General features: G+C 41.6%; 2 protein-coding genes across 4 annotated transcripts in view; one reads left to right on the top strand and one right to left on the bottom strand.

Annotated features, from left to right (window-relative positions):
• Window positions 1–530: 530 nt before the first annotated feature.
• rbm27 (RNA binding motif protein 27) lies at window positions 531–16461 on the bottom strand. 3 transcript variants are annotated; one of them, XM_034605706.1, is made up of 21 exons: window positions 16268–16461; window positions 14838–14956; window positions 13556–13683; window positions 13309–13385; window positions 12149–12342; window positions 11380–11691; window positions 10484–10732; window positions 9177–9365; window positions 8554–8700; window positions 8282–8435; window positions 7315–7468; window positions 6856–7089; window positions 6625–6759; window positions 6276–6401; window positions 6012–6086; window positions 5725–5895; window positions 5355–5459; window positions 3271–3498; window positions 3053–3136; window positions 2810–2929; window positions 531–1534 (listed from the first exon to the last, which is right to left on the bottom strand). In XM_034605706.1, the coding sequence occupies exons 1-21, from the start codon at window positions 16324–16326 to the stop codon at window positions 1439–1441; spliced, it is 3156 nt and encodes a 1051-aa protein (XP_034461597.1). In that variant the 5' UTR covers window positions 16327–16461; the 3' UTR covers window positions 531–1438. The 3 variants fall into 3 exon arrangements, with proteins under 3 accessions (XP_034461597.1, XP_034461598.1, XP_034461599.1); XM_034605707.1 differs by having other exon boundaries at window positions 6625–6756; XM_034605708.1 differs by lacking the exon at window positions 9177–9365.
• LOC117773884 (leucine--tRNA ligase, cytoplasmic-like) overlaps window positions 16435–24515 on the top strand; it is a 21948-nt gene continuing 13867 nt past the window's right edge. Inside the window, exons 1-18 of the mRNA XM_034605705.1 lie at window positions 16435–16838; window positions 17221–17342; window positions 17954–18041; window positions 18165–18245; window positions 18608–18745; window positions 19018–19179; window positions 19517–19629; window positions 19976–20039; window positions 20324–20412; window positions 20570–20795; window positions 20901–20988; window positions 21585–21661; window positions 22008–22061; window positions 22196–22336; window positions 22929–23006; window positions 23164–23249; window positions 23457–23522; window positions 23672–23754. Of these exons, the coding sequence (XP_034461596.1) occupies window positions 16833–16838; window positions 17221–17342; window positions 17954–18041; window positions 18165–18245; window positions 18608–18745; window positions 19018–19179; window positions 19517–19629; window positions 19976–20039; window positions 20324–20412; window positions 20570–20795; window positions 20901–20988; window positions 21585–21661; window positions 22008–22061; window positions 22196–22336; window positions 22929–23006; window positions 23164–23249; window positions 23457–23522; window positions 23672–23754 (1762 nt within the window). The 5' untranslated portion in view covers window positions 16435–16832. The remainder of the gene's footprint in view (window positions 16839–17220; window positions 17343–17953; window positions 18042–18164; window positions 18246–18607; window positions 18746–19017; window positions 19180–19516; window positions 19630–19975; window positions 20040–20323; window positions 20413–20569; window positions 20796–20900; window positions 20989–21584; window positions 21662–22007; window positions 22062–22195; window positions 22337–22928; window positions 23007–23163; window positions 23250–23456; window positions 23523–23671; window positions 23755–24515) is intronic.

Here is a 24515-nt window from a genome sequence, read left to right as displayed (position 1 = left end):
AACTAACAGTGGGAGGTGCATGCATGATGACACCACCTCCATCCTTTTCCTATGGTGGCTTTCTACAGAGTGATTCCCACAGATCAGAGCAGCTCTGAATGTTTCTTTAAACAATATGACAAACTTAAGAGAAACGACAGAGTGGATTTGTGGTCACGAATGCAGAATTCACGCAGAGACGCTTATGCCCCTCTGGTTTGACCTTCTCTACCTGAAAACAGCCTCGTCATTCATTTCAAATGACAGAGAGAAAAAACTAAACTCAAAAACAAACAAAATAAACACTGTAATTTCTCTCACAAGCATTTACAAAATTTACAAAAGTAAATCACAAATTTTGTAAAAATTCAGCCTTCTGCTGATTGTGTAAGGCAAAGAAACTAAATATATATATTTATATATATATATATATATTAAAATCAACTGTTCAGTATTACATTCAGTCACCTGTCTAGGGATCTCACATTTTATTTTGAATGTTTAAATGGGTGATCCGATCCTTGTCCTGTCAGGGCCTTTGTTTGACCCGGTGACAGAATAGAACAAGTGGAAAATGTTGGACACTCTTAGAAAATGTAGAACACCAGTTGATGGTGTTTGTATTTACACAGAGTGGCACCGAGACATTGAGTGAACGACAAAAAAAAACACACAAGAGGGGGAATCTGTCTGTGACGCGCATGGACGTGGTAATTTGTAAACATCGTTGTTGTTCTTTTCTATTGCACTGGAATCCGTCTGTACCTGCACTGGCTCGAATGTGGTCGTGGTACAGCATCAGCACCTTCGGGTGCTGGGAGGGAGTGGCTCTGTTTGTTTAGGAATACAACATGCACAAACTAGACTGGGTTCATGCCAGCACACAGAGGCCACTGTCAAAGAAATGTGAGGAAAATGTGAGAACCATACCAAACTGTGCCAATATAGGTACGGCACAGTGGAAAAATAAATAAGTTTCTCTCTGGCAGCGACAGAGAACGTTCTATTGGTGATGGAATGGCTGTCCCTGAACGGAGGACAAGGTTTTTCAAAAAACTGGTGAGAAAAGAGCTTAAATACAGTATGTATAAAAATACCTATTCACAGTAGACACAAATGTTGTGCATTACTGATATTAATCATCTGGTAAGCACACTCCAACTTACATAGGTTTTTTTTCTATCTATAAGAACAACTTAACATTTATCTTTCTCAGCAAAAGTGAGATGTTTTAAATAATTGTTTAGTCGAGGGATACAAAAAACATCGACCCCCTAAACTTCTTGCGATGTACAATAAAGTAAAAGATGTTTTTACTTTGATCAGAGTTTAAAATGACTTAGTTTGAAAATACTGGAAAGGAAAAAAAAATGTGAGTTCCGTTGAGTTGATTTTATCTTCATGTCAGGGTAAGTACTGATTTCGCTGAGGAGCAGGTGACGGGCGAATCAGCTAGCCTTCACCGTCTCCATGATCGGCTTTCGTACTCGTCGTCTTCGTCGTCGTCTTCCTCCTCCTCCTCTTCCTCACCAGGCAAATAAGAGCCAGGTTCCTTCTGTTTGAATTAAAAACAAACAAAAACGCATCATGGTGTTTAGTTTGATACATTTCTCACATCAGAAAAACACTGATGAACACACGACGTCAACATCTCATCACACAGACACATCAACCTTATACAGCTGTGCAGTTGTGTCACTGTGCAACATGACAAACCCAGGCTAGTCCCATAGAAACCACAGTTGTGTGTTTGTTACTCTGTGACGTCTTGAAGTTGCATTATTTACAACGTTCTTGAGTTCTGTTGCATTTAAGACTAGAAGGGCACCCAGAGAGCACACATGTATTGTGATGTATTGAGATCAGGTACGTATGACATGTACAAAGAAACTTTCTGCAAACTGCTCACATTACAACAGACACAACTTTCTGACATAGTTGAAAGGAATATTTGTTAGCGTACAGTAACTGAATAAGGATCAACCTCTTAGAAATACTTAGTGATTCACCAAATCTTGATCATTATCGAGATCTGCACCAACTATCACCAATTCATAGATATTAGCAGTCTACATATTTGCATGAGAAATGGGTTCTTCCCTGTCCCGTACCCCACCCTTTCACCAAGTTTCAAGAAAATCGATTAAGTAGTTTTTGTATAATCCTGCTAATAAACAGACAAACTGCAATACAACAACAAAATAGGACATTAGAAGCTTTCCAAAAGGAAGGATTTGTTGCATTAGATTAAAAAGGTATGTCTAATAAACTGTAGAGCAGAAAAAGGAAGCAATATTGGCAGCATCATACTGAGGGTTTCTGGAAGATATTTAATAAATGATGCACCTCACACTCCAGAACAAGTTGGATTGAAATGAGATGGGCCTCGAGTGTCTCCGAGGGAATTTCTCCCCTTGCATTAAAACATGTGTTCAGTGATTTATCATAGGAATTGGAAAAGTTAGGAAATGCAGAGTGACGGGATCGGGAAACTTAACTTGCACACAAGGAAGACCCCCCAACCTCATGAACGCAACTCAAAACATGAAAATACAGTATGAGGATTTCATCTGAGAGTAATGCAGTTTTACTCAACGGGCTGAGATGCTCTTAGAGGCTCGCCCTGATTTTCCATTGGGAGCAGCAGTGAAAAATTTAGAAGCACTAGAATAAAATGTACAAGTAAAATCTGTGAATATAACTAAAACTTCCAAAAGTTTCCCCACTTACAATTTCAGGTTGGACTGTACATGGACTTCGTTCCTGGTTTCTCTCAGGTTGCGTGTTACTAAATCATCACAAATCGAGAGTTTGGGTTTGTATGTCGTACCTTATTGTCCTCGTCTTTAGCCTCTTCCTCCTCTGGCTCCGTGTTTACAGAGGGCGTCTTGGGTTTGTACCAGGAAATCTGCAGCACTCGACCTTTGAACTTAGCTCCCTGGTTAGCTGCCTAGAAAACAAAACAGGAGGAAAATGGCAAGTTATACTTACCAGTAAAACCAAACGGAAGAAAACAGTAAGAGTAAAAAAAGGGTAGAAACAGACTAATCCGATTTGGAGTCATGCGACTTACATTCTCTGCTTCGCTTCGTGTTTTAAAGGTCATGACGACAGTGTTAGCATCTTGGTCGCGGAGATCCTCAATCTCCCCGTATTTCTAAGATAAAAAAGCAAAAAAGGAATTTCAGTACTTGTTCAATATTCATCTCAAAACTGTGTGTGCCAGTTTATCAGTTATTGCGACACTAACTCCCCTGACTCTTTAAATAAATAATACAGATGGTGACTCACCACAAAGTGCGGCATCAGCTCCTCCTTCTCCTGCTGAGTGACCCCCAAAATAGCCAGGGCTCTGGGTCGGTGGTCGACCACCATACGGTTCACGGCCCCGCCGCGACCCATCATCTCCCGGCTCCGGCCCCTCCCCCGGCCCATGTGCATCGGGCCAGGCTCATGGGCCATCTTCCCTCGACCCCGACCTCGACCTGTTGGAGGCCGTATCAGCCCCAGCCGTGTCGCCTATAGGAAGACCACCAGGAAGGTTTAACGTTAAACAGAAACTGGAAGCGATCAACATAGACTGAATATAAAGATTGACAACACATACTCATTTCCTCCCATGAACTGGAGATCCAAACTATGTACTCTATGCTTATTTATCGAGTGTTTAATAAAAATTAAAAATAAAACATTATGACAAAATCAAATCTTAATTTAATCACACTTAAAACCCCCACAGCACAGGCAGAATATTGCACATTTATCTTCAGTGATGAAATATTCCCAACACGCTTGACTCTGGTCTCCTCCACTGTCGCTCTCTGCCCTTTAGTTGTCACTCCTCCATTTTTAAAGTGACATCTCCTCACGTCTGAACCACTCCACAACCTCACAACCACTCTCTTACATTTGTCCCTCCCTCATTTCTCCCGACTAATTGTCATCCCGCGATTTTCCTACAAGGACCAGCGGCTCAAACTTTAATGAGACGGGGCTCCATCGGTGTAGGACTTGTCTGATTTGGCTTCGTTAGCGCCTGCTCCTCTGGGCTTGCTTAAGTGGCTGCGGTTTAATGTGCAGAAGGAGGGTTGGCTTTGGATGGATTGGGGGATATGCATTTTTAACAACAAGCTAATTTAGGACCCGCGGGGGTAGAGGGGAAAAAAAAACATGCTATGCAGGGTGTTACTAACAAAAGCTCTGCTCGTGTAAGGCTGATCTTGTGAAACAGACAACCGATCTCGTCTGAGTTTGTATGTGCTGCTTGTTTAGAGGCTGGAGGAGATGAGGGCCAAGCCTGAAGTGACTAACACCCATAGATGCCACTTAGGACTAGGAAAAAAAATTTACATTTGATTTCCTGATGAGCAAGCTCAGCAAACAGATTCATATAAAACTGTATATATAGACTTCCTAATTAGTTGCATATGTCATAATAAATGTGAAAAAACTGCATCTGGGGATTTCCACCTCCCTTGATATGAAATGATGCTGAACTTGAATTCAAGCTGATAAAAGCTGTGTGACTGCATAATGCTCATAATTATTAATAAACTTGTAACATACATCAATACCTTTATGATTTAATGCAGCTTACACTTACACTCGGGAGAGAGCACATGCCTCCTCCAAGGCCCAACAATTTCCTTAAATACTATCCAGCAGCCGAAAATTTCACACAAATTTGTTCCTTATGGATCGAGAGCCAAAATTAATCTGCAACAAAATGTAATTACCCATACTGCATCCTTCCACCAAGTTTCGTGGAAATCCGTTAAGTTGTTTTTGTGTAATATTGCTTACAAATAAACAAACCAACCAAGAAATAGACGGGTGAAAACATAACCTCCTTAGCGGAAATAAGTCAACATCCCTGAAAGTTTGACATCTATTGCACTTCTGTCTGTCCTGGGAGAGTGATCCCTCACATGTGGCTCTCTCTGAGGTTTCTATGTTCTTTTTACCCTGTTAAAAGGGTTTTTTAGTAGTTTTTCCTTACTCTTGTTGAGGGTTAAGGACAGAGGATGTCACACCCTGTTAAAGCCCTATGAGACAAATTGTGATTTGTGAATATGGGCTATACAAATAAAATTTGATTGATTGATTGATTGATTGATTGATTAACACTTTTATCTTGTCTTACAGTTTCAATGCCACCAAATTGACTTTCAGTACCCTTGTATTTATAAAACAGCTTCAGCTCAATGTACAAACTATTATTATTCATCCGTTTGCATCGCCTGACTTCCTGAGGCATTTCGTGGTATCACAACGTCAGCACTCAAGGAAATAGCTGATGATGCAGTCTAACGGTAGTTCCAGCTATCTTTTCAGATCTTCTCTGTGGTTGTGTAGCATATGTGCGTCTGTATTACCTCCACTTGTAACAGCCCCAGTTTTCTCTTGAGGTCTGTCGTATCCTCCCCAGAGCTCATCTTCTTGTGAAAGTCCAGCTCTGCATCCAGCAGTTCCTTCTGGGCCTGGTTGAGAAATTAAATACAAATATAGAGTGATGAGAACTTTCAAAATACACCCACAGTAGCAGCAGCAAACAGAACATGATTTGCACATGAAGAGGAAAATGATCAGATCAACTTTTGTGCCACCGATATCTAACCAGAGGAATCAATGAACAACAACAGTTACAAGTATCTGTGCTGCAAATGGAAGAAAACGCCATGTTTCACCGTCTCCGTTTTAAAAAGGTAGAGGATACACTCCATCGTGTTTCTGGGCTAAACTTACATCAGTCTTGGTCTTGGACTGACTGTGGTTGGATCTGGAGAACTGGGAGGCAGGATTCATCTCATTCTGCAGCTGCGTGATCTTGTCCGTCATTTCCTTCAAGGTCTTCATGATGTTGGCTCTTTCCTCGGGTTTCATCCCTCGGTTCTTCTCCAGACGGTTTATCAGGGCCTGGAAGAGGAAGAACGAGCAGTGAGACAAAGGGAGGGGTAAAGGTCCGGGACAGGAAAGGATGAGGAAAGTGGTAGGAAGTGCACAGATAAATGGGGTGAGGGGGCCAGTCATACCTTCTGACACTCGATCTGTGTCTGTAACATCTCCTGCTTCTTCTTTCTCATGTCCTGCTGCAGTTTTAATGCCTCCTAAATGGAAAAAAATAACAGTAAATACACATTCACAGAGGTGGAAAATACACAGCTATTGTTATCATTTTCTCTCTCTCAGTGGCAGCCCACTTCTCACTAGTTGCCCCAGAGAAAAACAAATGACTAATCCTTGCTGTTCTATTCTTGTAGCAGTCAAAATATGTAGTAAAAAATTAAGCGACATGCCTGTTTCTTCTTGAGGACTTCCTGTGCTTCTAGTGCTTTTCCCGTTTTCCCAAAGCTCTTTGAGGACAACTTAAGGGCTGTGGAAGTGTAGGGGTTCTTCTGGGGGTTCGTCAGCGCCAGCGCCATCTAAGTGGCAGCGCAGAGAGAGCAACACTTTTAGGTCATCAGAACAAGATTAGAGACATTGGTATACATAGTAAAAAAAACAAGAACACACTGTTTAACACGAACAACCAGTTTACACAACATCTCACCAAGGTCTGGCATCACCTGACGCAATCACAATCTCACACAATCACAATCTCACACACACACACAATCTCTCACACACACACGCACTAAAACGTACATAGGCAGCATCTGTGTTTGGGTTCAGGCAGTCTGGCCTGGTTCCAGCTGTGGCCCCAGCCGCTGCTGCCAGGCGGTGCTTTGGTACAGTCTTGTTCAACACATAGGCGGCTGGACAGTGCTGTTTTATTCCCTGCTGATAAAGGATTAAATTAAAACATATAAATTGGATGAAGGGCTTAAGAAATAAAAAGACTGAGGGCTTCAATATGTTTGAGCTCTCTTTACTGACCTTATGCATGTTGCCGTGCTGCGGCCCCTGGCTGGGGGTCAAACCAGGTAGCTGGCTCCCTGAGCTCTGCTCCGGCTGCTGGAGCCCTGTGGGGTTGGTGCCGGGCTCGCGGTGCCAGTACACACGGATGAAGCGGTTGTTGAGGACCGCCTCGATGCTGGATATGGCCCGTCTGGCCTCTTCATTCATTGTGTACTGAATCAACGCTGCCTCTGGGTCTCCACCAAACACAACCTGGAGTGAGAGGGTCACATCCAGGATCGGTGCGTGCAAATGACAACTCATTTTGTGTCTGAGCTGAATTTTGTGCCATTTCAAGAGGCTTAAATTGCAACACCATGTTCAGCTAATAGTGTGAATCCTTTTTCATATTTCTGTAATGCATCTTAAATATGCATAGATTCCAATACTTCTACATGCAGGTTTATTCATTGCAGAGGAGACAATGATGTACTTTACCTGTATATTGACAATGGTTCCAAACTTGCTGAAGTGCTCATTGAGCTTGGTGATATTGTTGAGGTCCCGGGGGATCTTGCGAACCTCCAGCTTGGTGTTCACGTAGTGATTCCTCTTAGGAAAACTGCTCTTATGTTGGTTGTTAAAGTTTGGCCTGAAACAGAGAGCAAAATGTTTTTTTCGGGGAAAAATAATAGAAAAAGACGACATCACAAATAACTACTGATGATAGTCAGTTAAATAGAACACACATTGGTGACCTGGAGGTTCTAGACTTTATACTGAGTTCCTACAAGCCCGATGACAGTTCAGCGTGAATAAAGGAGGACTACATGTCATTCCGCTTTACATTTAAAATGCATCCAAGACCCACGGGACGTTTGTGCACACCTGTTGCACAACTGAGACAAAAGATCTGCTGCTGACCTATGAGTCACTTAGCTCTCAGCATTAACGGAAATGGGGCAAGGCGTCAATTTGTTTGATCGAATTTCAAGAGGCCATCTAGTTTCTTCAGATTACTTCACAAAACGAGAACGTGTTCAGTGAGGGTATCAAGTGTCACATTGAGGTATCCAGGTCATTAAGGTACTGCTGACATATTCTGAGGAATAAAGTGCAAATATCAAAGCTATATACTTAATTTCAAATATCAATCCGTTTTAGCATTTTTTTTTATCCATCTGAGATAACTACGCCACCATGAATAATAACTAGGGGACAACCTCCCCTCACTCTATTCATCCCATGCCTGCTTGTTCTGCTGTAGCACATGCTCTGCAGAGCAGGTGTTATGCCAGAGGACACTGGCACATTGCCAAAGATCAGGGCAGGCCAGGTCTCTGCAGTAGAGATTATATGAAATCCTAGATCTTTTTCTTCATGATCTTTTCCCCTGGTCAAATTTGTATTTCTTATTCAGCAGGGAAATCTTCAAGTGTGTGTGTGTGTGTCACAGAATCCTTACTTCTCCATCCAGGGTTTTTTAGCTGCTGGTACTTCAGCTACACTATGTCCCATGGTTCTCTTCCTGTTGTCCTGCTCGGCGTTGAAACGGGGCACGTTACTTCCGGGAGCACTGGCTGCAGGGACTGGCTCTGTCTGAATCACTATGTTTGCAGCTGGAAGATGTTCACACATGTACAGAAATATAAATCTTCAACAAATGTGTAGTTTAATAACACAAGCATTCGTCCAATATTACAAAACTTTGTGTGCCGACAAGAGAATGCTTGCTACCTCTGGATCCTTGTCCTTCGTTGGAGGTGAGGCCGATGAGGTTGGAGCGCTGGGTCTGCACCCGGGGAATGAACTGACGGTACTGGTTACGACCTGCTGCTGTCAGGGCTGGGGATTCTGGGTTGTAGCCCTCCGGATCATAGTTATCTAAGATGGAAAAAAGGAACACACACACACATGCACTGTTAGTTATAATATGAAACAACAAACTAAAAAATTAATACAAAACATACAATTAAATTACACAATAAAAACAAAGAGGTTAAATAAACAGTGATAATAAGTGACTTATTCTTGCATTCAACAAAGTCGAATAGTCTCTTAGGTAAATAAACAGTGCTACCCTCTGGTCAACAGCTGTTACTGCAGCACAACGAAATCCACGGAAATCACACAGTGCCGAACACCACGCACACACAGACCAACTTAAAATGATAGAAAACACGAACACAGAAAGTCAAAGTCAGACCTCAGAGTCCAGAAAAAGTTGCTTAAATCTGCCATGCCATTATAACTCAACCTACTGTAAATAAATAAAAGGTGAACTCAAAATGAAAAGCCACAGCAATGTCCCCGGCCAAGCACACAGTCCCAATCTGAATAGGAAGAGCATTGCTGCTTACATTCAGACTGGACATATTGGGGATGAAGAGACACAGACGAGGACGAAGGAGGAGGAGGAAGTGGTGGAGGAGGAGGAGGAGGAAGAGTTGGTGGCCGTCCCACACCAGGCGGTCCAACAGGAGGAGAAGGAGCGATTGCCGATTGGTGGTTGGGAGTATCGATCCCACTGGTTGCTATCAGTGGGGGTCCTGAGGGAGACACAAGCCCAAGCTAATGTCTCAGGAATATCGCAGGTATGACAGTGAGTCTTTGCTTTGAACTATTACACCGGTTGCTTTAATATTGCAGGGAAGGCGGAAAGGAATTTTAAACTCATGTGACAACACTTTACAACAGGCTATAGATTTTGCTTCTGATTTATAGCAAATCACGTCACAGGCAAACATCACTTCAAGAACCAGTCTCATCAAATCAACAAGCAGAATAACACAAATAGACTGCAGGGTTTAAATCCCCATCAGCTTTGTTTTTAAGAAATAAATGTTCTCTTTTGTCTTCAACTTCTCCTCAACCAACAAGAGTAAAACAAGATAGAAAGGTAAATGCATAATTTAGGGAATTCTGGCTGAAGCAGTCTTTGGTTATTATATAACAACACATCACAATCAATTTCAAAAGAAAACAACAACTGTCTTCCCTTTCTTGTGTGCATGTAATCATCTACAGTCACAAAGAGCTCAAACTGTCCAGAATTATTTTACATTAGTAAAACAACACTTAGAATATTAGCTCAATGAGTAGACTCCAGTATTAAGTTTTAGTTATGGTTACAGTATAATTAATTTTCTCTGTGTATCTACAAAACATTGATAAAGAGTTTCTAATGTGAGATGCTCACAAACTGTGGAACTGAAAAGGCAGGATGACACATTACGATTGGTGCAGAAGCAACGCTGTGCCATGGAAAGCTACTTTCCTCCATTAAATGTTTTTGTTTAAATCAACTATTTACACATTTATGAATACAAGGAAAAATGCTGATAAAAATAAGGACTACATTTAAAATATTTCTTTGTCAGACATTTTACCACAACATATAATTACACTGTCTAACATAAACAAAGAGTAGTTGCCTAGAGATGACAGGTGTATTTTTCCAGATATGAAAAATATGATAGAAAAACAAGTTCTCAGGAGAAGAATAAGAAACATTTTTTTCCCACCGGCTGCAGTTCTTTATAGAAACCACAAGTTGCTTTCATAACTGTATTTTACTTTGAAATCCCTACTACTCATATCAAAATGCAGAGCATACACAGTTTCTACAAGTTACCATCAAATGCAACAAAGTGGCGGTAGCACTCACCATTTAATGGGAAGACGCCCGGTGGTGGTGGTTGGCCGTAAGGTGGCATCGGAGGTATCCTGAGGTTAGGGGGCGGCTCAGTGATCGGGGGCATGGGCAGGCCAGTAGGGGGCATAGGCAGGCCAGTGGGGGGCATAACAGGCGGCGGCGGAAATGGAATCATATTTGGTAGATTGACATCATCCACGATGAGAGGGTCGTTGCCGTGGTCGAATAGACAAAGGTCACCACGGACACAAAATCCCTTTTCTGTGGAGAAAAACAAATGTCAAAACTTTGGTTGTGTGTCCCAACCTGTGACGTTATCGGTAACTTTATTCTTCTAATGGATTTGGGCTCCTGTGGTCGAATTGAAGTACAGATTCACATAATATTTATCTCAAAATAACAAATAAACAGCAATGGGAGGAAATAAACAAGATGCATAATTGTCCAATTTCTGAGCAGCGAAGACATGAAGTGTATTTACCCAACAGTCTCATTAAGGCACAGTCTCTAATGAATGTGTTTGAGCACAGTGACAGATAGCAGTATGCTTCAGGGACAGTGGGTAAGTTTAAACCCTCTTGTGTCTCTGTGGAGAGTTTGGTGCAAGCCTGTGTACTTTCTGGCTTTTCACTGGGGACAGTGGAAGGAGTGCTAAACAGTGGTCATTAGTGAGGACACTAAACAAGGCAATCAATAACCCTCATGGGAAGAAGGAGACAAAGGTAGCCACAACACACCGTACAATGTCCATGTCATATACAAGAAGAGGCTTATAACATTTTCTTTCTGCTGTACGTTTCTCTGTGAAGCTAGTTTTCAATGCAGAGATAATGTAATAACAGATAACGTAACATATAAAACAACAGAGTTAACGATCAGAGGTAAAAGATGATTCAATTTATTCCTACCATCATAATCCCTGCAACGCTGTTTGAGTGAAGCGACCTTGTTGCTGAATGGCTTCACGACACCATCTTGCCTCTGGGTGCCATAGTAGCCAGACCAGCTGTCTGTAGTGCTGTCAGGCAGGTGAGCCATTGTTGCTACAGGAACGCCTCCAGGTCCTGAGATGCCAGCGGCTGATGAGGAAGAGGAGGAAAAGGGGTGCGGAGGTGTGGGCAGGAGAGGCGGCGGGTGCTGCTGCTGCAGGGGGCCGGACGTGGTTGAAGAGTTGTAGCCGTCGGTATCTTTTCTTTCCACCTCAAACTTTGACTTAAAGTCTGTTAAAAGATGAGAAGAAACAGACAGGTACTTAAACACAAAACAAACAAATATTCTACAAAAGCAGTGGAACACAGCAGACATTTAAATCATGTACGATTTATAACAGCTTCTTCTCGAATCATGCCAAATGCTTACCTGGCCGGTAATAAGGCCAATTCCAGCCTAAGCTGTTGAAATCCCACTGATTAGATTGTAAAGCTATCCACATTGTTCCTTATCGATAAAACCACCCAGTAACACTGACTGACAATCTGACACAGCTACATCCAGATCTCCATTCAGCTCCTTCTCAAGCTCACACCCAGGAAGTGTCCAGCAGCCCCTCTGTATCACTAATGCACTGTGATAACATGAGCATCAGAAACTTTCTACACTCATGGGTCTGGTCCCCTGTGCTGTTGTTATTGGTTGTGGGCATTGCAGGGGGTGGGCTGTGGGGGGGAACTTTCTTACCTCTGCCTCCTCTGTGCTCCCTGTCCTTTCCTCGACTGCCACTCCTGCTCCGGCTGCGGCTGTAGCTCCTCCCCCGGGGGCTGCCCCTGCGGCGCTCGTGCCGCTCCCGCTCACGGTGGGAGTCGCTGCTGCTTTTCCCGTGCCGTTCGAAGTCGCGGCGCTTGCGCTCCTCTCGCCTCCTGTCATCACGGTTCCTGTGGTCAGAGAGTTAGAATGATTGTCCTATTGCCTATTTTAAACGCAAGATGATTTTAGCAGGATGGTTGGTGTTAATGAAGATTAACTAAGGACTCATGAATAATATCTTAACATGTATTGATTTGCACCTGGAAATCTAACGCAGACACGAATATGTAAGAGCACAGAGAAAAACAAGTTGTTAATTGAGACAAGTTGTTATTGGTGAGGTTTTAATCCCCAGTGGTTTCCCTTTTTTTACAAACTTAATTTAAACTAGATGGTCCCTGGTTACCTAGTCACAAACTTTTGAAAATCCTCCCTTCTCTCTGAACTGCTCTAATGCACTGACTATATTTACTCTTGCTGCTACTTGCTGTTAATAAAACTCCATAAAAGCTATTCAAATATTTCTAGGGGCATAATCCCTTTATTTGGCTGAAAGGCAGCGAGTATTTAAAACCTACAGGACGTGTTGAGTTTCATTAGCAACGGCTTTAACACAGTGAAGTGAACAACCAACCCATAACCCAGAAAAGAGAAACCCAAAGGAAGTGATGTGTGTGGCATGGCCATGTTTAACTAACTAAATGCTCAAAAATGTAATTCACACAAGCAACACGACACATCAGCTACTGTTTTGAATGACAGTATAATGCTTATTGTATTGACCTCTCTGTTATGGACTCGATGTGTTATAGACAAGGGACAGGCTACTTGACACCAGGGTTTTCACCAAGGTACCAGGAGGACTCATGGGATTTGAAACTAACCCTGCAGATACAGCCAAATGTTATTATCTTAACACAACTAGGGCTTGCAAAAATAATTGGGTTTTCATCAGCAGTAAGTGTAATGGACATTTTTAGTATTAGGAAAGGATATCAGTGATGTATATTTTCCGTGTCAGAATAAGGTCTGTATGAGACTTGTGCCTGGTCATTAAAACGAGCTGAAACAGATCCCCGAAGCGACAGCCATACCTGGACTCAAAGTCGGAGCGATTTCTCAGAGGACTTCTCCTCCACCTGTTTTCTCTCTCCTCCTCTGGTGTTTCAGCCTTGAGGGAAAAAAACAGTTGCAACTTTAACTCTCCTGTTTCACGCTTTGAAAATAGAAACAGATTTAAGGAGAGAATATTGGTTATAAAGTGAAAATATCTGAGTGAGTGCTGCATCGAATAACACACAATGCCATATAGTGTTACTTAACACTTCCATCTTTTCTTACCTCCACAGCATCCGGCTTGACTGCCGGTGGTTTGACCTCCTCTTTAGGAGTCTCCTTGGCAGCGGGACTTCCCAGGTAGTTCTTGGTTGTCAGACATTCAAAAAGTTTATCGACAAATCCTGTTGTCTCTGCAATGACAATATGACTGTGTGTGAACAGATGTAATCTTCACTGCAATCGTGTGCAGTTTTTCCATCATTCTCCCTCAAAGAGCAAATTGGCCCTCGGGCATGAAATGAACTGAAAATCCTCCTGAATCATACTACACCACAAATGTATCTGCTTCTGGCTGCGCTAAATTTATCCAAAGTCTAATTAACCACAAATGAATAACATACTCGGAAACAACACAGCGGGGCGGAATGGGGAAAAAAAAAAATCACCTGATAAAAACACAACATAATAAAAAGAAGGACATAAAGGAGTAAACGAAATCCACAAATAACTGGACGTATATTCAAGGAGTTAATTCAAACCATTTATTTGACTGCAATCTTTTAGTGTGTTAGACCAGGAGTTGCGATTGTTAAGTTTTAAAAACCTTCATACTAAAAGATAAATGGTTTAAATGTCAGAGAATAATAACAAAAACCCAGGTGCAAAGGCACAGACCCCAATTGTAGAATTAAAATGCAAAACTCTGAACATGAGATAATCGCTAAGACATGTGTATCCATCAATAACCTAAAAAAAACCTGGTAAACACAATATTCTCCATCTGTGAATGAAATATTATACGATTAAAAAAAGAAGTGAAATCACTTAATTATATAATCCATGCAAGGAAAGTTGATGCTTCTTTCAGTGAGAGTACTTTCAGCACTTGCCCTCTAGTGGCCATATTGGGGAGCCACAAGAGGTAGAGAGTAGGGATGTCCAGTTTATGCCTCTCTGAATACATAACTTAGGCTCATGGTTAAGAATTAAATTTCAAATAATAGTTTAAGTTATTGTGCACTTTGACCATTTAACTATTGAAAAACCTGATCCATTAATATGATGTCATTGTTGCAAACAACAGTGTCATACTGGCTTAGTATGACGATGCTTAATGAGCTATATTTTGCTCTCTAAGGTAATTTGAACAGTTCTGTTTCAAGCAACATTTTGTATTTTGATGAAATGGCTGACACGTGTCACTTCAATTTGTTTAAGTTATCTAAGAAAGATAAAAGATATTGACATTACATAAACTACATGGGGCCACAAGAAAGAGCGAGGGGTCCACACTGCATGCTGCTTTTAATAACACAAGCAGAAAGGCTTTGTGTGGAGCTCATACCTTTTTGTAGGAAGACGTCAAGCTGATCAGCGCAAAGTGCTTTCAGCTCCTTCTCCGGTTTGTCCTTTTTCACCAGAGCCACGACATAGTTGGCTAACGCAGACGGGTCAGCATCACATCTGCAGAGTAAAGTGTCTTGTCAGAATCAGCAAACCAGTATCTCGATTCTGTGATGCAATGCAAAAGGGAACATTTCATAGAGTAAAAAATGTTTAATTCAATTGTATTATTAAACCAAATGTAACATGTGCCAGCTTCCAACTATTTGTGCTTGTAGAATTTTTGTGAATTCACCGAATCATTGTTAGCGCCAAGCCCCTAACGATGCATACAGAGCTCATCACTGCTGCAAACCATTTTAACCATCCTAACAAAACCTGTGCTATCAGATGTCCAAACAAGGCCTGCAAGTGGGGGGGCTAATACATATCACATACACCACAAACACAAATAGCCCTAGGCAAGCACTTCAGACTGGTAAAAACCAACATATAACTGACTACATAACTACTATCTCCTAATTCAGATGAAGCTGACCCCCATACCTTCACATCCAACCAACACCTTATAAATTAACATATAAAAAAAACAGGGATCAGACAAAAACCTGCCCAGTCACAAAATTAGCAACTGAAATGGGACACAAATGCAAGGGCTGCAAATAAGGCTCCCCACCCCCCCAGAGGCTCTGCTACAAATGGGCAAGTTAATCATAAATGGAGAAGACACAACCATAACGATGTCAAAGCGTCAATATTCAACCAACTGCACCACGTGAAGCACAAAGTCACAGAAAGTGCAGCAGCAAAGGCAGCACATCCAGAAACACGAGTCAGTGTGTGTCATCTGCTACTGCAGGACCTGTTTACCAATGCACGAGGGTTACTACACACGTCTTAAAAACACACATCTGTGCATTTGTGTGCGACATTTGTGCAACAACTGCGTCCATAACTCATCCACCATTTGAAGTGTTTATATTAGGGAGTAAAAATACTATAGTAACTTCAAGAGGGACCAAGTCTTGCTTATTTAATTTATTTTAAATGGTAGCACCACTCATTTTAAGCAATAACTCGCTCAAGCTAAATTGAAATCAACACAGTGAACTGTTAGCTATTAGTGAGTGAATCTGTTCGCTGCAGGGATGTGATAAAGTGACATGATCCTGAGTCAACTACGTCCACAACTGAGCTGAAATAACAAAGACACAAGCAAACAAGCTGCACGTTTCATTTCTTTGCTTGATAGGAAAAAAATGGCCCGCTAGCGTATACAGGCTGCCCGCTAACTCGTGTAAAGAATCTGCCATCAGCTCCTCGCCAAAGCCTCCATTGATGCCCGGCTAGCTAGCTAAGCTAACCCCCCCCCCCCCGCCGCCGGTGGCTACGTAGCATGCGAGCTAAATGTCATTCGGCTTCAACACTCACATTGGCTCCAGGAGTTTTGCCAGCCACGACTTCAAAGCTTCCACATTCTCTATGATCATCGTGAGGAGGACTACGACGCTGTCTATAACACGGAGGTGCGTGTAGACGAGGCTGCTCTCATCGTCTATGAATTTAAAAGCTTCCAGGCCTTCGGGTCTCTTCACTGGCAGGTCGGGACAACGCGCTTTACGGCACGATGGCAACACAAGGCGAGCTGTCGTAACGCGGGCCCCCTGACGACGCGCGCGTTGCCCTCACGTGTTTCCTCAGTCACGCACGTTTCGTTATAATCGCATAAGCGACTGTGCGGTTGTGTGTTCAATTAAAAAACGTGTTCGTAAACGCAATATCGCGAGAATCGTTTTTTTTGTTTGTTTGTTGAACGCTGTGCGACGCGACGCCCGTAAAGTTGAGCGGACTACAGTTCCCAGAAAACCCCGCGAGAATGTGCTCCTTTTGGTGTCGTCAGCCAGGCACCGGCGGCGTGTGTTCAGCCTGTCAGACTGAAAAACTAGTTGTGCTGTTCAAACAACCGAGTCATAACCTGCTGGTTACTTAGGTCAAAATGACGGTAGGTTCGAGTCCTTATTTACAACGTGCAGAAAGTGGTACATGCTGCTTTTAGCGGAAGTGGATACGTTATATCAGTGTGTTAAGTTACTGTAGCTGTTAGCTGAGTTAGCTAACAAGCTAGTTGAGCTAGTCGAGCCAACTGCAGAAATGCATCTGACCCAGCTGGACGAGAAGTAGCAGCTGTTATCAACTGTTATTGTTATTATTCCGTCCCCGTATATTAATCTGTATTATCGTGTATTAACATGTCCATTAAAATGTGATTTATTTATTTATTTTCTTTGTCATGGCATGTGTGTTGAGTTATCTTGCAGCAATCATCGCACCGTATCTTTCCCCTGATGAACTCTCGTCTCTGGTTATTTTTTTTTTTATTGCAGGAGCGGAAAGGAAGAGCTAAGTTGGACTTCTTGAGGAAGATCGAGCTTGACATCCAGGAGAAGTGGGAGAGGGAGAAGACATTTGATCAGGATGCGCCCTCAACAGTTGGGGAAAGTAATCAGTGAGTGAAATGTCGTGAGGAAGAAACCGGTTTGATTACAGAGGAGTTTTACTTCCTTTTACACACTTGAACCAGGTGTTGTCTCGTATTCAACTGTGAGACGAATTCTGAGGGAAGCATTTCATATAGACGGTTGCACTTGGGAATATCTTCCTTGAACTGATCTGATACAACTGTGACTGCAACAAATCCTTAAAAGCTTTTCTATTACTGTGGTTATGTAGTAGAGCCTGACTGATTTGGGGGCAATACTGATATCGGCCGGTATAAATATTAAAACCAGAATGGCACCCAGTAGCGTGCATACCTTCAGTCCCCTTACATTCAATTAAACCACACCAAATTACACACACTGATAGATCAAGATCCATGAATCCATTCCCTAGGAAATTGGTGAAGATGTCAAAAAGTGCCCTATCTCACAATATCAATCTGGATTTCCTCCAAAAAAGTTTCTTCCCTGACCAATGCCTCATCCTTCCACCTAATTTCCCTGGTAATCCTGCTAACTGGCAAACGCAGATAAAAATATCATCTTCCCGACAGATGAAAGATCAGCGATGATTCCTAAGATGTCGTTCTCAAACATTGTTTTTCTTTCTTTCTTCCAGCAAAAACAAGTACTTTGTCACCTTCCCCTACCCGTACATGAACGGCCGGTTGCACCTTGGCCATACGTTCAGCTTGTCAAAGTGTGAGGTGAGTTTGCAAACAATAGCAGGAAGCGTTCAAATTAACTTTGTATGACAGATGCTTGAAATGCAGATATCAAACTATGATCACTGGTCTCTGACTTGCTGCTGTTCATTTTTTTTCTTGCAGTTTGGTGTTGGTTATCAGTCTCTGAAAGGGAAAAAATGCCTTTTCCCATTTGGGCTGCACTGCACAGGAATGCCAATAAAAGTAGGTCTTTCTTTTTTCTCTCCGATCATTACTGAAGTGTTGTGAAATTTTAGGAATGCCAATTGTCAGCATTCCCTTGTAACAACAATAAACAATCAATTGTTTTAGGACACGTGCACAACCGTCATAATCTTCCCACTTTGCATTCCACAAAAAACAACTGCTGCCTTTTTTAATGTTCTTGCACAATTAATGCAAACAAAAGACAAGTGGTATTCATTTAACCAGCACTGTACTTTAAGTTATATTCAAATTTATATTGATATTCAAAAAATGTACCTGATTATTCCCTATCCATGACACACACACACACACACCTTTTTCTTCCTTCTGCTTTTCAACTTCAATATCATTTCCACCAGGCCTGTGCAGACAAGCTGAAGAGAGAGATGGAGCTGTACGGAAACCCTCCGCAGTTTCCAGACGAGGATGAAGAAGAGAAGGAGAAGCCAGAGACATCTGATGAATTCATCATCAAGGACAAAGCAAAGGGCAAGAAGGTCAGTGATCCGAGGGACCAGATTGATGGCATTTTAAACGATATGCAGTGGAGTAGATAATCTGTTCCTTAAAAATAATCTGGGTATTTTCATTTGAAAGCAGGATGTGATCGAATCCCATAAAGTCCCATAAACATATAGGACTTAATGTTTAGAACATGTCTCTTGCTCATGCATTATTCTTACTCTCTTATCCACATTGAACTTTTTTCATCCACATGCTTCCCTTTTTTTTAATATAATATTACCACCCTGTCTCTTTCCTCTTATAGAGTAAAGCAGTTGCCAAAGCTGGAACCTCTGCTTACCAGTGGGACATTATGAGATCTTTGGGCCTGAGGGACCAGGAGATCCCCGGGTTTGCCAATGCTGATCACTGGCTGGACTACTTCCCTCCTCTGGCTGTTAAAGACCTCAAAATGATGGGTGTCAAGGTAACTAAATATATTCATCTAATTCAAGCAAACAGCTGTCTTACTGTTTCTGTATCTGCCTGTGTCTGACCCTTTATTCAACAGAATACATAAATCTGTGCTTTGATTTACCTTTTTTTTTTTTTTTTTTTTTCCTCATGGAATAAAATGGTGCTTAATTATTTCCACAGCTGTATTAAAAGGCCCACACTACACAGCGGCCTTGACGTGCACATAGTCATGTTTTTTGATGCCTTATATGTATTCGCCAGGCTTTATTAGCCTTCAGGATAATAAGATCGTGAATTGAATTAAATAGATTGTACCTGAATTGTGTTTACGTGTTATCGTGTCACAGGTGGACTGGAGGCGTTCATTCATCACCACAGATGTGAACCCCTTCTACGACTCTTTCGTCAGGTGGCAGTTCATCACACTGAAGGAGAGAAAGAAGATCAAGTTTGGCAAAAGGTGAGATTGTTCTAGAGGTTTGTAATATCATTTAGAGTTTTTTTTGTTTTACCTGCATTATAGCGCCATTCTTCCAGTGAAATAGTGAACACTGAGAAAATTAGGAACACTTTTATCTTAGTTGCTGTCACCATCATTGAATCGTATTGCCTGGGACAATGTGCCAGTGTCATTTGGTTTAATTGAGTAAGGCATGGAAAGTTTATTTGTATAGCACTTGTCTTAATGTGGTAGATAGATAACTGACCTTAACATTCTCCTTTTGGTCTCCAGCAGTTTCATTTATTTTTTGCGGGATTACATTTTCTTTTAGTTGTAAATATCACCTTGTTTGACTCCTCCGCAGGTACACCATCTACTCCCCCAAGGACGGGCAGCCCTGCATGGATCATGACCGGCAGACAGGCGAGGTACACTCATCTGGCTCAATGAAATATTAGTTGAGAAAATACAAACTGTGATATGCTTATACGATCAATTCTGGATCCTATAGAGAACATTAAAAGAGACTGAGCTCCCACAATTTTATCACAGTTCACCACACTACTTCTCTCATCATAGGCATTGTATTTTATATGAATACTTTTTTTGGCTTGTTCTGGCTGATTATTGTGGATGAAGAAAATTCCTCATAATGAAATTTTGAATACAATATTAGGAAAATGTAATAATAACATTTCATCCTCACCTGCAGGGAGTTGGACCTCAGGAGTACACTCTCGTCAAGATGAAGATGGTGGAGCCGTACACAGCAAAATTCAAGTCTAAAGTCTTTTACAGCAGGTGACAAATTACAAACACAGCTCTTATTACCAATAATTCAGGTTGGAAAGAACAAGTTGTACATGCACTTAAGTATGTTTCTGATACTGATAAATACAATACCACTAAGTCTAGATGTGATGCTGAAGTTAAAGTGTCGATGCTCTCCTCCCCGCAGCGGCATGAAAGGGAAAAACATCTTCCTGGTGGCTGCCACTCTGAGACCAGAGACCATGTTCGGTCAGACCAACTGCTGGGTGAGACCCGACATGAAGTATATCGCCTGTGAGACGACCAACGGAGACATTTTCATCTGCACCAGTAGATCTGCCAGGAACATGTCTTACCAGGGCTTCACCAAAGAGAACGGAGTGGTGCCCGTGGTCATGGAAATACTGGGACAGGTACTCATTTTCTGACTAATTTTCTCATTTTTTCTAACCAAAGTTATTGCGGGTGCGTCTGTTCTACCTATTTTCAATCACTCAATCTTTTTTGCCTCTGTGTAGGATATCCTTGGCTGTGCCCTGAGTGCACCTCTGACCTCCTACAAGATTATCTACGCTCTGCCCATGCTTACCATCAAGGAGGACAAAGGTACGAGTCAAGGAATTGTGAATATACTGATAGTGAAGAGATAAATTCATCAAGAGAGGTTGTGTTGTTAGATTTATTTTTAAAAGGTTTTGAAAGGCAGAATAATGTCACATTATGCCCTGGCTGTTGAAAGGATTATTTGTCAATTTTGCTCAGAGCAGTCAGAATCCCCTTGAGGAGACGGATGTTATGCTGATTTGACAGTTGTCAAAAGGTTCAAGAAAATGCTCTTTAAATGCATCAAATATATAATTTATTCCAGCTCCTGTTGCTGTAGGTAATACTTGATGCACAGGGCTTGATCCCTCATTCTTCCTTGACTTATTGGATTGTTTTCGAGATGTAAGAGGAAAGAGTTTCGGAATGAACAAGTTAAAATGGCAACATTTCATTGAGGTGCCATACAGTCTGGGACATGGAAAGCAATGAGTGAGGGTGAATTGGAAATAACCCCCTGCCCACTGCAGCTCAGCAGCTGTAGAAAAGTAGAAATGAAAATTTTTATAGCTTTTAATTTGTATAAGGTAGTTTTAAAGTATCACAGGGAAACTTAACTTCCTGATTTGCATAAATACATGTCTGTCTGTCTCCCTTAGGTACTGGGATTGTTACCAGTGTCCCCTCAGACGCTCCTGATGACATCGCTGCTCTCAGGGACATCAAGAAAAAACAGGTGAGGTTACAGACATTTAACTAAATCTCTGCCATCCAGGTTTTCTTGATACCGCAGATTAAGTTAGCTACCAAGAAACACTGAAAACTGAACCTATGCATGTCTGTGTAAGCTCAGGTTTGGGTTTTGTGTCGGGTCTGGAATTTTTGTGTGTGATTTATATGTTGTCTAAGATGACTCAATAAAAGAAAACAGGTTTATAATTTATAATGCATTTTGAAAACCAAGATTATTAAACATTTGAAGAGATTGAGAAATTGTGGTAGATTAAATTCCTGATGAATGAACTATGTGGATTTAGATTTGGAATTGTATTAATGCTGTTCATGCTTGTATTCCTAAAAAGGCTCTACGGGAGAAGTATGGAATCGAGGACAAGATGGTGTTGCCTTTTGAGCCGGTAAGCTGATCAGCTGAAGTCGGTCTGATTTCCTTCTGGTTGCATTGAACCCATCAGTTCTAGTTAAAAGACATAAATGTGAATAGAAATTCAGAAACCTTAAACTGTATTTTTTTGATGTGTGCACACACCAGATCCCCATCATAGAGATTCCTGGCTATGGGAACCTCTCAGCTCCACTGGTGTGTGATGAGCTGAAGATCCAGAGCCAGAATGACAAAGAGAAGTTGGCTGAGGCGAAGGAGAAAGTCTACCTGAAAGGGTTTTATGAAGGGGTGAGTCGACTTCACAAGGTTTACAAGCAAAACAAAATGTCTACATAGGTCAGCAGAAATCCAGCTCCCCTGCAAACCCCATGTGGATTTAACTGAAGGTTTGAAGTTTGAAGATTTATCTCCCAGACACAAACCAAGTGATTCACACCTTGAGGCAACAATCAATTATTCATTGGCCGGCTGATAGTCATGTGTTGCTCTCACACAGTTTGGTTGTTTGAGAGCATCCTGAATCAGTACAAGATACACACACAGATGGGCCTCAGCGCTCTTACATTCCATCTTTTTCTAAGCCCCCCTTTTATACTGTCAAATTATTATGACATAGTTCATTTTAAAATTTACAAATGAATCTGCTTTCCCTGTCACAAGACTGTAAATGTGAAAGAGATCAGAACATAAGTGTAGGCACAATCTGCAGGGGGCGATGCAGCACCATATCCAGCAGAGCACATATGTGTGTGTAATGAGTATGTGTCTTCCCACTGAGTCGTTTATGATCATTTGTGATTGAAGAACAAACTGCAGAGGTGCAAGAATTGTGAATGAAATGCATCAGTAGAAATGATATACTTCTGTGTTCTTGTCCTAGATAATGCTGGTCGATGGCTACAAGGGGCAGAAGGTCCAAGATGTCAAGAAGCCCATTCAGAAGATGCTGGTGGAGAGGGTAAGACATTCTAGTCCTAAAAATAAAGCATCACGTTACATGTGGCAGGACAAATTTGAGCCCTGGCTTTATCTTTGATTGTGCATGGAGCTTTCTTTTGTCCATGTTGAATTTACATTCATTTTAATGATGTTGCCTCTGTGTTAATCTATCACAGGGCGATGCCATGATCTACATGGAGCCCGAAAAACAGGTGATGTCACGTTCAGCTGATGTGTGTGTCGTCGCTCTCTGTGACCAGTGGTAAGTATTCTGATCATAGGAATCTGATTATACAATTGAGTGTGTTCATTAGTAATGGCAAGAAATAATTTTACAGCTATGAAGCCGCATATTGGTCTTTATAAACACTAGTCGAGTGGAGGTGAATTCAATGATTTTTCATTTTTCTTATGAGGCTGTATCTTTGTTACATAAGTTCATGACAAAAAAATGTTATGTGTCTTTCAGGTATTTGGACTATGGAGATGCTGAGTGGAAGCAGAAGGCCGGCGAAGCACTCAAATCTTTGGAAACGTAAGTCGGTGACCAGTGTTCATGGGAGAGTCTAGAAACTGTAATGTGTAAAACAATAATGTCTATAGAAGCTATAATTTGTCTGAAATACAAACAACTGCCTCCTCGTGTGTTGTTGTTTAATACAAGTGTAATTTGTGCACGTTTAGATTTTGTGACGAGACCAGGAAAAACTTTGAGGCAACTCTGGCCTGGCTCCAGGAGCACGCCTGCTCTCGTACCTACGGTCTGGGTAAGTGCTTTCATCCACCGAGTCAGGTCTCCAGTGAATGTTAATGTGAGCGATCTATACAACTTAGATTTAATTTGCGGTTTTTGTCTTCATGTCCCTAAAAAGCAATGTTATATCTTGTGCCAAAGAGGATCAGGAGCCACAGTCCTCTTGTGGTTGTCTTATTGTCTGTAGATGGAGACAGAGGACTGATGATAAAGCACATAGCAACAGTCCGCCTCTCTCCTTCTACAGGAATAGATGAGGACTGAATGCCAGCTGGCGCACAGCACAGCACAGCACAGTACAGGACAGTGCAGCACAGTCTATCCTTGCTCTGAACTACTGTAGAAATTTCCCCTCACACTTTCAGAATGTGTGGCACAAACTTTCCAACCAGCATTACACATGAACAGGCTGATAGGACGCTCAGAGATTTGATTGCAGCACAGCGGTTGTGAAGATTCCTTTCATTTCTGTCTGAATTGTAGAAGCAAAAAATACTTTTCAATGCACAAATATTTCTCGTACGCAGAAAGCTCAAATGCAGAGATGCAAATCAAATGTGTGTTTTGATCAATGTGATCACAGAAGTTTAAGAGGCTTTTTTTCCAGACAGAAAAATCCTAGAGCCACTGTATTATTGTAAAACTATAGAATAATTTAAACATAACAATATGAAAATAAATAATGAAAATAATATGTCTTTAATTGTCTATGTGGGATCTGTACACTTTCTTTTGTAACTCACGCAAAGACAGTTACCTTTGTTTCAATTAAAA

The sequence above is a fragment of the Hippoglossus hippoglossus genome, chromosome 14, assembly GCF_009819705.1.
Source record: "Hippoglossus hippoglossus isolate fHipHip1 chromosome 14, fHipHip1.pri, whole genome shotgun sequence".
Taxonomy (NCBI): Eukaryota; Metazoa; Chordata; class Actinopteri; order Pleuronectiformes; family Pleuronectidae; genus Hippoglossus; species Hippoglossus hippoglossus.
Note: the sequence above shows the minus strand (reverse complement) of the source record. Positions and strands in the feature narration are given on the sequence as shown.